At 44.1% G+C, this 13,580-nt stretch overlaps 1 protein-coding gene across 2 annotated transcripts; it reads left to right on the forward strand.

Annotated features, from left to right (window-relative positions):
- Positions 1–519: 519 nt before the first annotated feature.
- Positions 520–10,082, forward strand: PURA (purine rich element binding protein A). Of its 2 annotated transcripts, none has more exons than XR_011971911.1 (2): positions 520–650; positions 6,874–6,993. XR_011971911.1 is itself a non-coding variant. In XM_072630494.1 (2 exons), the coding sequence occupies exon 2, from the start codon at positions 7,014–7,016 to the stop codon at positions 7,956–7,958; it is 945 nt and encodes a 314-aa protein (XP_072486595.1). In that variant the 5' UTR covers positions 6,181–6,324; positions 6,874–7,013; the 3' UTR covers positions 7,959–10,082. The 2 variants fall into 2 exon arrangements, 1 of the variants encoding a protein (XP_072486595.1); XM_072630494.1 differs by lacking the exon at positions 520–650 and adding an exon at positions 6,181–6,324 and having other exon boundaries at positions 6,874–10,082.
- Positions 10,083–13,580: the final 3,498 nt, after the last annotated feature.

Consider the following 13,580-nt stretch of genomic DNA (forward strand, 5'->3'; position numbering starts at 1 on the left):
GCGGCGGCGGCGGCGCGCCTGGCCCCCTCGCCCCGGGCCCTGCGCTGCGCTCCCTGCCCACCCGCTGCCTCCCACCCCGCACCCCCTCGGAGTCCCCGCCCGCTCCGGCTCCTCCCGGCGGTTGGCTCGGTAATTGGGGTGGGGGCGCGCGCTGCCAGGCTGGGAGACAGGAGGGAGGGCAAGGGTGAGGAAGGGAAGGCAGCAGAAAGGGAAGGGAGGAGGGCGCGAGCCGTGGAAGGTGGGAGCGCGCGCTGACGTCTCCCGGTGTCACGCACAGAGCGCCGGGTTACGCGCCGACGTCTGGCTGCCACGACTTGCCGTCTGCGGCGGCGGCGAGCGGAGCCCGGAGGGAAAGGAGGAGGGAAGCCGGGGGGCTGCGAGGGCCGCGAGTGAGCGGCAGGGTCTGAGCGGGGGCCTGCCCCGCGCCGGAGCCGAGTCATCCTTTTCCCCTCCCTTTCCCCTCCCCTTCCTCCTGCTGATCTCCTCTCTCCCCTCCCCCCCTTCTCTTCCTCCTCAGCTCGGCTGCTAGAGCGGGCGCCCGCCAGCCCGTCAGCCTCAGCCTGAGCCGCAGCTCGCACCGCCCGGGACAGGTGTGTGCGCGCGCTCGCCCTCTCTCGCCCTCCCCTCACCTGCTGCAGGACAGCGCCCGGGTAAGCCCGCCGCGCGCCGCGCGCCCCCTTTCCCCTCTCTGTTCTGCCTCCCCCTCGCGCGCAGTCTTTCCCCTCCCCCCCCGGCCTCGAGCCCCTCCCGCCGCCGCTGCCGCCGCCGCCGCTGCTGCAGCAGCCCAGCTGCACCCCAAGCCCCGCCGCTCGGTGCGTGTGCACCCGCCGGAGCGGGTACCGCCCACCCCTGCTCCTCCTTCTCTCCATGATTATTATTTAATCACTGCAGACATCTCTGCACCCGCCCTCTCGGGGAGAGAGGCTGTGCAACACCCCTCATTACTACCACTACTTCCCTTTACGCACGCACCGACGTACTTCATCTCCCCAAACTCCCCCAGACCCTCAAAACCCCCCGCGGTGCTGATTTATACTGAATTCTCAGTGTTATCCCTAATTTCTTCCCAATTATCCATTGGTTGTGATGCTTCTGTCCGCCTTCCCTCCAGTCTGAAGATCCCTTTTTCCCTCCGCCTCTAAACTGAGGAGGTTAAAGGAGATGGGGGGGGGGGGGGTGCGGGCCGGCGGTAAATATCGGATAGGAGTGAGATGCTGTCGTTTCTTTCGCTCCTTTTTCACCCTACCTCAGCACACACTTCCTTGAAACGTTTTTTAAAATATTGGTTTTGACAGCTTGCGTCAAGCCAGACCAGACGGTAGATAGGGCCGCCAAACTACTCTACTTTGGGGGTTCAGCACCTGGGGCTTGGAGCCCCTACCGCTCCCCCGTTACCTCTCTCCACTTCTGGCCTTCGTCAGCGTTGGGTAGGGTAGGATGTTTGGATTGCCTTCCTCTCAGGTGCCGGGTTGCCCCTTGTGCGCCCCATAGAGATCCAGATCTCTGAAAGAGAAAGGCTTATGGGGATTTCGGACAGTCTTGGTATCCTCGTAGTTTGGTGGTGACAGCTTTCGACTCAGAGGTCAGAGACTGCTTGGGTTTAGGTCCTGATGCCTGGCGGAGGGCGGAGGGCTTACGGAACGGCTCCAGGGGAACTTTTTGTGATAATGCTAAATCTTCAAAACTCGACCGAGCTCAGGTGTTTAAAAGCCATCGTGTCTGCCCCTTTGGAGGAAGTCACTCCACTATCTTTGGATTTGTGGATCGGTTCCTATTTTCCTTCGGTAATCCCGGGCCTTTGACCACAACGAAAGGCTCTCTGAAAAGGAGACCCCCTTTTTCTGGTAGCCTGCCGGAGACAACTCGTTGCCTCGGGGGGAAGGTTTCAGAAATTTAGGGAAAGCAGAATTTGATTTGCCATGGTTTGTTGAGGTTAAAAGAATCTTTTCCTTCAGGTCCCTCATTGCTATCTTCCATGCTTGGTTTTTTTTATAAATATCGAGAGATTTCGGGAATTGAAGTATTCATTGTTATTAGAACTTTTATTTTGATTCCTTTGGGTATCTTGAAAACAGTTTAAATACGGAAACATAAAATAACAAAGGATGGGTTGCGGGAATCGGAATATTTTAAAAATTTGTATCCTGTACTCTTCTGCTCTGATGAATTGGTTACTAAAATTTTCTTTGTGTTAATATTGTATTTATTGCTCACTTTTCTTCAAACGATTCTAATGGCATTTTGTAACTTGGGGTAGTATTACATAAATGAATTCTTTTCAAATTTTAATACATCAAAAATTTAACCATGAACCTTTGAAATGAGTAAGGCTTGAAGAGGTAGAGCTTTGAAGAATTGGTTGGAGCAATAAGACAAACATTTTGATAATGGTTTCATAAGGAATTAAACTACTGTGTTTCTGAGTTTTTGAAATATTAAGATGTATCGAAAATTTCCCCATATTTCCTGGTCATTAAAAGAAATGGCCACATCCTCCATGTTGAGCATCATTAATATCGTATCTCAGTTGTGATTTTAGGTTTTCAGATAACTGTTTGGTTTAAGTCAGAGATTTTATTTCTTTTGTTTTTAAAATAGCTCATGAAAATCGGTAGTTCTTGTTTTGCTTCTGTTTATGCACTTTATAAAATATTGATATCCAAATCAAGATAACTTGTTTTGGTTAAGGAACTTCACAAGCAAGAGGTAGGAGGAAGGTAGGTATGTGGGTTTTTTATTAGTGTTTTGTAGTTTTTACTGTATATGTTGACTTTAATTTTTAAAATTCCATGGAGAACTAGTTAATTTTGAAATTCCCTGAAGTCTGTGATCCCAGGAAATCAAATGATCTTCCTTTTCTTCTCCTTTTTTTTTTGAGTTGGTTTCTTCTGGTTTTTATGCATTCAGAGCTTGCTTTTCTTATCTGAGCAATTGTGCCTAACAATTTTTTGTAAAGGTGTTTTAAAAGCTAGAATCAGTCAAAATTGCACAATAAAATAGTCTCAGTAAACTTAATACTGTGTGCTGAGCAGGTTTTTGCTTTTGCTTCCCGCCTCCAATAATATGAGCAACTCTTAAAGAAAAATTAAACACTTAAACAATTTGGGAGGATAACTTGTATTTCATTATCAAATCAGAGGCTTGGATAGACTGATAAAATCCTTTTCTTCTTTAACATTGAGTCTCTTAGGCCTTTTAGTTTTAAATATCGTTTTCTTTATTGTTTTATTTTCGATTTTATTTCAACTTTACATATTTTATACCTGACATTTGGTTTAAAATAATAAATATAAATAATTGGATGAGGCATCTTTCCGGCACCCTGATGATGAATAGAGCTCAGATGATTAACAAAGGAGTAGCTTTCTCTTATTTAAGTGGATAAGCTTTTTATTTGGAATTTAAATGACAAATGTAAGCCAGTGTCCAAAATCATCATCAAATTTGAACAATTTTTCGTTGCAAATATCATACCCAGTTGCAATCACATTCATGCTTTTCTGAGCGCCTTTGTAGGCTTCTCTAGAGTTGAGAGAACCTCGTTTTCTCCCCTTAACTTTAGAACTATTTTCCCTTAGGGAATTTGCATGAAGTTCTCTTTTTTCTACTCCAACAGTTAAAATTTGCTTTATTTGATTTATAATTGAACTGTTTTATGGTGACATATTATTCTTTTCTCTCTTTTGGCTGTAGTGTAAAGTAGGAGTATTGGAAAGGAAAACTGGTATAAAATGCCTCTAGTTTTTGTTGTGTTGTTGTTTTTGTTATTAATGTGGTGATGCTTGTATCGGGTGGATTGTCTGCTCCTTGTCTTGGTCTCCCCAGCCTCTTCCCTGGGGCTCCTCTGAAATCTGCACGGATGGGATCGGAGGAAATGGGCTTCAGCTTGTCCTCACTTTGAAAACTGCTTTGACGGGAACTATGCATTTTCCGTCCCGCTAGAGGACCCAAGATCTTTTTGAGCGTCTAGGGACTACAGTTGCTTTTTGGGGAAATCTGAGGATCCCAAACACAATCTTCTATTTCTCAAAGCAAAACCTATGGCGGTAAGGTACTATGGGAAAAGGATTCGTGATTCCGACTCCTTTTTCCGGTGGCCTCCCTAGAGAAGATTGTACATTGGGGCACTGGTTCCTTAGTGTTCCAGTTCCCCTGTCCTAGACTGCTAGGGAAACGGTTTCTCCGCAAGCGTGAGGAAAACCCAAATAAGCGGAGGAACCCAAACGAAGGCACCAATTCCCTGACTGCTCAAAACTCCTTTCTCTAGCTACCAAAGATGTGAACCTGGGAGCACTATCCCAAACGTCTGGGATACTGAACAGGAGGCAAATCCCGTTCTAGAGGGAAGGGATCGGGGGTCTATCCAGGGTCCTGATCATTGCTGAGGGAGCATTTTAGTCGCTTTCCTTGTCATTGCTGATATAACAGAGACCGGACCCCTCCAACGGAGCAAGCAAATGGATTTTCCGTATAAAAGGTAGCACAGGAGGCAGAGCCTAGTTTCTCCTTCCCCTGGGCTTCAGGGAAGGATGGGAAAGGACACAAGAGAATGGAGAGGAGGGACTCTGTGTTGTATCTCTACTGGAATGCCTGAAAAATTCTCATCTGAAGAAAACAATTTGTGTTTGATATAGAGCTGGGAATTTTCTCCCTTCTATGAGGACATCCCCCAGAAGCTGTTGCTCAGTGCTTTGTATATAGTAGGTACATAATAAGTGTTTATTGCATTGGATTGGCCCTGGGCTGGTGGCACACACAGTTGTAGATTTTGGACTTGGTTCTTGATATCAGGAATGCTCTGAACCTTAACTACGGTGATAGAGAGCCTATATCAGTGGAATAAGTGCCTGGGTTTAAGTAGTCTACCTTCAATCAAGGGAAGAGAGCTGGACTCTTGATTATTTAGGTACAAAGGCCCTTGATTAATAAGGTACAAGAGGCCTACTTTAGAGAGAAGGGACTATTAGATGGTTTTGGACCCCAAAATGATCTCATTGATATTCTTGCCCCCTTTGATTGTAGATCCTTCGCACTCTTAGTAGAGGTTTTCTATTGCCCCTTCTTACAATAGAACTGAGCTTCAGTGAGGAATCTTGCCAGGGCTAGGCTTAGGTGAGAAGGCAGTCCTGGACTGGGTACTGGAACCTTCAGGTCTCTGAGAAACCTGTTCGGGTTTTAGTCTGTTCTTTCTACTGGGGAAAGGAATAGTAACAGCCTCCTCCTGGGCTCAGCACTGTAAGAAAAGGATTGGCTTGTGGGTTCCTTTCATTAGGCCCCTCAGGACGTGAAGAGTGTGGATAGAGAGTTCCAGTTTTCTCAGAACCTCCTAAATGACTGGGGGAAATGTCTTCTGCGGGAGAGAAAGGGAATGGGTCCTTGGTTGTTGACTCAGAGGGTGAACCAAGGACTTTTGGGTCCTCCTCTCTTTCCTACTACCCTCCTAGGACATCTTCCTTTTCCATCATCATCTGAGGACCCAGTGTTACACAGGCATTGACGTGTCTGTCATGTCCCCTCACTTAAGACAACTTAGGGATCTTTTTGTTTGTTTTAGAGAGGAGAGAAGGATAGTCCATGCCTGCCACATCTGGAGAGTCCTGATCTTAGGACAGGAAAGGACTCAGACCTGCCCTAATGAATTTTGGGAAAGAGATGTAATTTTCCCTTCCGCCTCAAATGATGGCATTTTAGAGTGGATTTCCTAAAGCTGGTTTGGTTTTTCTCCTTTATTCTGATTCTTCCTTTATTCTGGAAACCCATTCTTTTCCTGGGTCTGATGGCTGGGTACCCTGGTTTTGCTGCATAGCTGGTCTGCAACCTAAGCTGAGCCAACCCTGAGCCTGGTGCCCCCCTTCTCCGAGCTGATGGGGGGGGGATGGATGTGCAATGCTGTTCTATAAGGGGCTGGTTACAACTTACTATGGTTCGGTGGGACTTGGGGGGGGGGGGGCAAAGGAGATGGGATGAGGACCTGTAAGCGCCCTCAGCAGTTCGACTTCGGCCTCTCCTTCTCTTCCCTTAGTGCCCCCACCCGGGTGCACTGGGCGGTGCGGGGCTGCGGTTGGGGGGAGGGGGAGCGGGATCATCTGAGGCCAGAGCCGCTGCCGTGCGCGGGGAGGGGGAGGAGGGAGGGAGAGAGGGAGAGAGAGAAAGAGAGAGAGAGAGAGAGAGAGAGAGAGAGAGAGAGAGAGGGAGGGGGAGAGACAGAGGGAGGGACAGGCAAGGTGTCTGCTGCTCCGCTGGCGGCCTCTGCTCTATCTCCGGGAGGCCGGGCGGCTCCTCATCCTCCTGCGGGTCTCCCGCCTCTGGGGCCAGGGCTCTGCGGTAGGAGAACCCGAAGCGGGGCCTGTCCCCTCACCCCACTTTAGATTGGGTGGATGGGGAAATCAGGGGAATGGCCTTGCCTCGGGCTCTCTCCCACTCCCCCCAGGTGGCTGCGCAGGCCCCGGGGAGGCCGCTCCCGGGTCTCCTGGGCCCCGACGGATGTCGGAACCGGCGCTGACCTATTTGAAGCCTTGCCCCCCCCCCTCTGCGGATGGTGGCAGCACCCCCTTCCCCCCCTTCCCCTGCGGGCTGTGGCGGCGGAGGGGTCCAGCCCGGCGGCGGCGACGACGCGTCCCAGCTCCCTCCTCCTCTCCCTCTCCCTCCTCTTCTCTCCCCCCCCCCCCCCCCCCCCCGGACCCGGGAGCTGGGGGGTGGGCGCTGCCTCACAGGCTGGGGGCGGGGTGGGGGGGATAACAAGGGGGGAGTGAGCGCTAGCGAGCGCGCGGGGGGTCACGTGCCGGGCGCCGTACAGTAGGGCGCCCTGTTACTGTACTCGGGGAGTCAGTGCCCTGTTACCGGGTCTCGTCTGTCTCGTCTCTTTTCCCTCAGATCTCGCGAGATCGGCTGGCTGGCTGTGGGGGTTGCAGCAGCAGCGGCGGCGGCAGGCGGAGCCGGGGGAAGGGAAGGCAGCGGCGGCGGCGGCGGCAGGCGGAGCGGCGGCGGCGGGCGGCCGGCTGAGCGGCAGCATCATGGCGGACCGAGACAGTGGCAGCGAGCAAAGCGGAGCGGCGCTGGGCTCTGGCGGCTCCCTGGGGCACCCGGGCTCTGGCTCGGGCGGCGGCGGGGGCGGCGGCGGCGGGGGCGGCGGCGGGGCCCCGGGGGGGCTGCAGCATGAGACCCAGGAGCTGGCCTCCAAGCGGGTGGACATCCAGAACAAGCGCTTCTACCTGGACGTGAAGCAGAATGCCAAGGGCCGCTTCCTGAAGATCGCCGAGGTGGGCGCTGGGGGCAACAAGAGTCGCCTCACGCTCTCAATGTCGGTGGCCGTGGAGTTCCGTGACTACCTGGGCGACTTCATCGAGCACTACGCGCAGCTGGGCCCCAGCCAGCCCCCGGACCTGGCCCAGGCGCAGGATGAGCCGCGCCGGGCGCTCAAGAGCGAGTTCCTGGTGCGGGAGAACCGCAAGTACTACATGGATCTCAAGGAGAACCAGCGGGGCCGCTTCCTCCGCATCCGCCAGACGGTCAACCGGGGGCCCGGCCTGGGCTCCACGCAGGGCCAGACCATCGCCCTGCCGGCCCAGGGGCTCATCGAGTTCCGTGACGCCCTGGCCAAGCTCATCGACGACTATGGCGTGGAGGAGGAGCCGGCCGAGCTGCCCGAGGGCACCTCCTTGACTGTGGACAACAAGCGTTTCTTCTTCGACGTGGGCTCCAACAAGTACGGGGTGTTCATGCGGGTGAGCGAGGTGAAGCCCACCTACCGCAACTCCATCACTGTCCCCTATAAAGTGTGGGCCAAGTTCGGCCATACCTTCTGCAAGTACTCCGAGGAGATGAAGAAGATCCAGGAGAAGCAGAGGGAGAAGCGGGCTGCCTGCGAGCAGCTCCACCAGCAGCAGCAGCAGCAGCAGGAGGATACAGCAGCAGCAACCCTGCTGCTGCAGGGGGAGGAGGAGGGGGAGGAAGATTGATCAAACTGTAAAAAACATAAACACACATACACACACAAACAGAGAGGAAAAAAACTATACTATAAAGAAAGAGAGAAAATAAAATTTAAAAAAATGTTAAAAAAAAATGTAACTGTTAACTCCAAGGGAGCACCCACCACCCACCGAACCTCCACCAACTGACAGTTTCTCTTCTTGACTTGCCACCCATCGCTGGATGTTGTCCACTTTATCCACCATATAAAACAGTAAGCAGCTGCTAAAACAAAACAAAAAAAAAACAAAAAAGTAATAACATTATATATGAACTGTGTTTCCTACTTGATTAAAAAATATAAAGAACTGAGTGTTTATTTCCCTAATTAACCAAGAACTTTTGTACACGTTTAAGCTATTATTATTAAAAGTGTTTGCAAAATGGTCAAGATTATAATATTGCTGAATTATATTAAAAAAAGTCCTTTTCATGTTGAGCTAACATTTGACTTTAGCACAAAAAAAAGAGATATTTTAGAACACGTAAAATAATATTTTTAGTTTTTTCTTCTCATTTTGTTACCAAATTTCAAACCTTACATGGAGGTTATTATAGTATATTTGACACCCTATATACCTGTGATTAGAGATGTGTATATATATGAGGGCTAGGCATGCTTTGTGTCTGAGCTTTGTCTAAATGTTATGCAGAAGTTTGTAGAGTTAAAGGTACGTAGGTTTAATTCATGCAAGGTAAACAATAAGTGCTCTCTTTTATACAATATGCATTGCATCTGGACCTTAAACATATAAAATGGTCAGTGAAACTTCTGTGAACATGAAGAAAATTATTAAAAAAGGCATTTAAATGAAATTTGCTAAGTTGTGATTTTTACGGTTTGAACCAAAGTTATTCAAATAGTAAAAAAAAGAAAAAAGAAAAAAAGAATATCTCCTCCCATAATATTTTTCTGCTCCTGTTTGGTTTACAACTAAGTAGGCGTATTGTCATTATTGTGTATATGAGATGTACTTGTATTGTTCATAATATATTTTTTTTATTATGTGTAGAAAGACTTAAAGTACTTACCTTATGTGCAGCAATTTCCAGTGAACCTGTATTTGGACAACAGGTAGTGAGTCTTTGTGTGGTCACTGACACTAGCACTGTTTCCTAAACTTGAAAGAGGTCTGAAGCTATCCTTTGATTTATGCCAGTGCTATTAATTTATGTAGGCCTGTTAGAAACCAGTGCAACACGATTATAGAGTTATCCTACTGAGCCATGGATTTTGAGTTTCATATAAAAGTGAAAGCCAAGTTGGTGTATGTAAAGGATTTCCATGTAGCTGTGGTGCTAGTTATTACTGGCTACATTATATTCTAAGTGTATTTGTGACCCCAAGTGTACAAGCCTCCTATCAAGTTTGTTCTTGTAACTCTTATATTCAAGGTGTAGGGTATGAAAATGCAGAACTTAGGAGAGCACTGATTTGTCAGCTGTTGTCCTCCAAACTGAAGTTATTTGTAACTATAGACTTTTACAGGTTTTCCTTTAAAGATGTTTGTGTGCTTTTAATTGACAACTAACTTCTTGCTGCTGTATAGTAAAATATTAATATATTTTTATCATTAAACTGCTGCATGACTATCATCATTGAGTGAAGAGAAAATGTTATAAAAAAGATGCCTTAAACAGTACATTTTTGTTCAGAATTCTGTAGAAAGCATTTAAGTAAATGGAGAATCTTGTCTGACTCAAAGTTCTGGGGATGAAATAATTTGTTTCTTGGCAAACCTAACCATGTAGATCTAACTGCTGTATATAGAAGACACCACCTGTAGGAACAGGAAGGTATCTATGCTTCTCAATGATTGTAAAGCATTGGCCTAGGAAGGTGAAAAAGTTGTCTAAAGTAACTTTTCTGCTGGTTCATTTGGTTTTATTTTTATATTTTCAAAGTTCCCCGGTTGTGTTGTTTCTTTGTTTTTGAGATCTACTGTATTTGTTGGATAAACAAGCTATTTCCATTGTACTGTGCATTTCTCTTTTAAATAATTTGCTTTTAGTATTCATGCAATGTTAAATATGATATGACCTTACAGTAGTTAGGAGTTCTTTTACTTAAAAATCACTGGAAATTATTAAATTGCTTTTTTTCTCCCCAAGATGCATTTTTCTTATTTCCAAATAGTAGAATTAAGCTTTGACAGTACATAATGTGAGTCATTTAGAATGCTTTTCACCTGCATGTAAACATTGATTAATGACCTGGGATTTTTTGTTGTCGTTTTAAAGTTTGTTGAGCAGTTTTGTTCACTGTACTTTAACTGTGATATGGAAAAGATTGCATTATCTGTGCTGTTTCTAGGTAGAAAAGTGATTTGCTTTGATTTTTGTTTCTGGTTTACTATAAGTCTGAAAAGTTAAGCATTGTATCACAGGTGGTTGAAATACTTCTAGATCAGTGTTTTATAATTGCCAGCAGTCAGTAGTGCAAGTCAACAAAACCAACTCAAATTTAGGCAAAGTAACCTTTCTTACTATAGAGAAGAGAGTTCTTTCACAAGATTTTCTTTAGGCTCAGAGTTACCTAAAGGGAAACCTTGACTGTAGATTTCAGATTCTGCTTTGGAATTGGACCAGATAGAAGCATATGGGTTGTGCAATTCTAGTTATACTATAAGAGTTGATTGAACACAATCTTAGCAAGTTTTTGTGCACAGTTCCTGATTTGCAGTCAGTGGATTTTTTTTTTAATCCATATACAGATATGTTAAGATTTGCATGGTGACCATGGAAAAGATAAATGACTGTAAAGATGCTATTGTTGCATCGGTTTATCCTTGTTCCTTCCCTTCCCCCCCCACCCCAGGTGCTCGGTACCTTACTAGGGTTCAGTATCTCAGTGTTTTGCATCTGAAAGTTGTTTCTTTTGTTTTTCTTATAATGGTAAGCCTGTTTATGCTAGAACAATAAAAGTATTGGTATATTTGACCATATGTGTTACTCAAAGAAGACAGTATGATCAAATGTGCCAAAGGGAAAAAAAAACCAGAAAACAAAACCAATTTCTGACAAGTATTGCCTTATTTTCCTTAATGATCTGCTTTGTCTTATGATGGTCCAATAGCTTGGTCAAATTATATTTGCCTGAGTATGAAAGAAAACTTGAAATTCATTGCAATATTGACATTCTTAAAATGAGACACTGTCAAGTAATTCAACCCAGAGAAAAATAGCCACCAGATTTAAATACCAGTTGTGGTGGTGGTTATGGTGGTGATAGTGGTGATGATGGTGGTTATGGTGGTGGTGGTGGTGGTGGTGGTGGTGGTGATGGTGGTGGTGGTGGACTTTAATCTTTTATTTTAAAAGCCACTGTTGATTTGTGCCTCATATTTTCATGCTGAAGTTACAAGCAGCAGTCATCCAGCCACAGAGGGAGCTAAAGTTAACTAACCAGAACTGTACAGAAATCATTATACATGGTTTTTCACAACAAAGGAAGTTCATAAGAAAAGCCATGTTGGCTTTTACTCTATAAAATACTGATTGGAGGATAGATGAATATTTGCCAAATAGAAAGAAACAATAAGAGAAAAAGAATATTGTTTTCTAGCTTTTCAAAAGCCATGGAGTCTCTAAACCAAAACATACCAACAAAAATCCTTGACAGTGTCACTTTTTAGTTTTCCCTGAAAGGGACTGAAGTTTAACTAAAGTATAAAATTTAGTAGTATGTTGTGTTTTTTTATTTTGTTTTTTTTTAAGATTTTACAAATACTTTTAAAGAATAGAATTGCTATAGTAAAAATGGATTACTATCTTGATTTGTTTTTTCAGGTATGCAGAAGGCTGCTAGTAATTTTAACCCTTCCCTTATCCAAAGTAGACAGTTATTTTTATTTGGGAACAAGTACATTGTTGCCTTTTAAAATAGCACTATAACAACACTATTATAGTGTAATCTTTATCCCTTGCAAACTATGCAAAATAAGTGTAAATTAGGATTAAATTAAAGATAGTTGATTACATTTCAATCAGGTGGCATTCAGGAAACTAACTGAATTATATACCAATAAAAACTATTAGTCTAAGAACTATGTATGCTAACAGCAAAATAAACTTAGCTACCTAATCTAAAAATTGTCAACATTAATATTGTGTAACAGGTTTGGAGAAGATTGCCTCCTTTCTTAAAAAGAGAGATTAAGGATTTTTATAATTGTTTTTCATCAAATTTTAATATTTTTGTCAAATTTTTAGGTATTTAATTTGTAAAACAGTCTGCTTTGTACTGGCATACAGAAAATAGGGTATTGATTTAAACTTTTTGAAGCCAAGTGATCAAGTACATTTGTAATAAAAGTCAATGGATGGATATCAGTTGTACTCACTGTTTTCATTTCTTGTACTTTCTAATGCAGTGGTATTATACTTCTGCAGGAAACATGAACTGAATCTGGGTGGATGGGAGGGAGACAGCTGATTTAATATGAATATTAAAAATCTGGGTGATTTTCATGACCACGCACCTTATATCATTAAGTCAGTGAAGATTTGGTTGATCATAATGCATTTTTATTAATATCCTTAATTTTTGCTTTATGTTTTCCCACCAAATTTGATGTTTATGGGTTTTTTGCTTTTTGTTTTCATACATTTTTGCATATTATTACTGTTATACCGTCAAACTTAGAGACTTTCCTTTTAAGATACGGACTTTTTTATTTTTGACCAGCCAGGTCAACCCCACTATGGCCATGATTATTTTTACATTCTATGCATTTCTCTCTTTTTGGAAACATTCCGTCTTTTCTTTTTCATGGTCCATATATGTGTGTATGTATGCTTATATACATATATGTACATATATCTTTCATACTGTGAATGATTTTATAAAAAGGCCTGTATAACTATAGGCCTGATAGCATTGCATTCATGCCATTAATATTCTTTTTTTACATGTAAACAAATGTAAGCTTGTCTTTTCTAAGTTAGAAATAATATACCAAATCTGATGACTTATTCTCCTCCTTTCCCTAAATTTTTGTAATGGGTATAAAATCCTGACATTGATGTACAAGAATGCTAAAACAAGGTCATATTTTCAGTTACTAATATTTTGGACACTTGATGGCAACTCTAAATATAATATTTATAGTTGAGATGTGATCACTTTGGAGAGCAAGTAGGAACTAAAGATATCTGGTTAAGCAGTTTTTAAAATAAAGAATACATCAAGGTGGGTTTTTGAAGTTTTTTGTTGACAGAATGTTGTTAGATTGAAAATGAAAACTTAAAGAGAAATTTTTTTGATACTTTAATTTTCTGTTATTTGAATTTTGATAGTTCATTCAGCATGTACCAGTAAACAGCAGTAATTGTTACCCTTATTCTTGTTTTTCATTCATTATATCACCGTCATTTTCGTTGCAAGCCATAAAGGTGTGTGTGTGTGTGTGTGTGTGTGTGTGTGTGTGTGTGTAAAAAATTTGATTTTACTGTTTGAGAATCTGTGTTAGGTCCTAAAACATCCCTAAGTTTAATTTATAACTTCTACATTGTCACTTTAGAGGATGTTGTCCTAACTATAAAGAATAAGTATGAAGAATGTCAGACCTTCCCATAATATTAGTATGAATGAAGCAATGCTTACATAA

Source organism: Notamacropus eugenii, chromosome 1 (genome assembly GCF_028372415.1).
Source record: "Notamacropus eugenii isolate mMacEug1 chromosome 1, mMacEug1.pri_v2, whole genome shotgun sequence".
NCBI classification, from domain to species: domain Eukaryota; kingdom Metazoa; phylum Chordata; class Mammalia; order Diprotodontia; family Macropodidae; genus Notamacropus; species Notamacropus eugenii.

Excerpts from the sequence above, each read along its gene's own strand:
- PURA (XM_072630494.1), top strand. The coding sequence starts at position 7,014 with ATGGCGGACCGAGACAGTGGCAGCGAGCAAAGCGGAGCGGCGCTGGGC.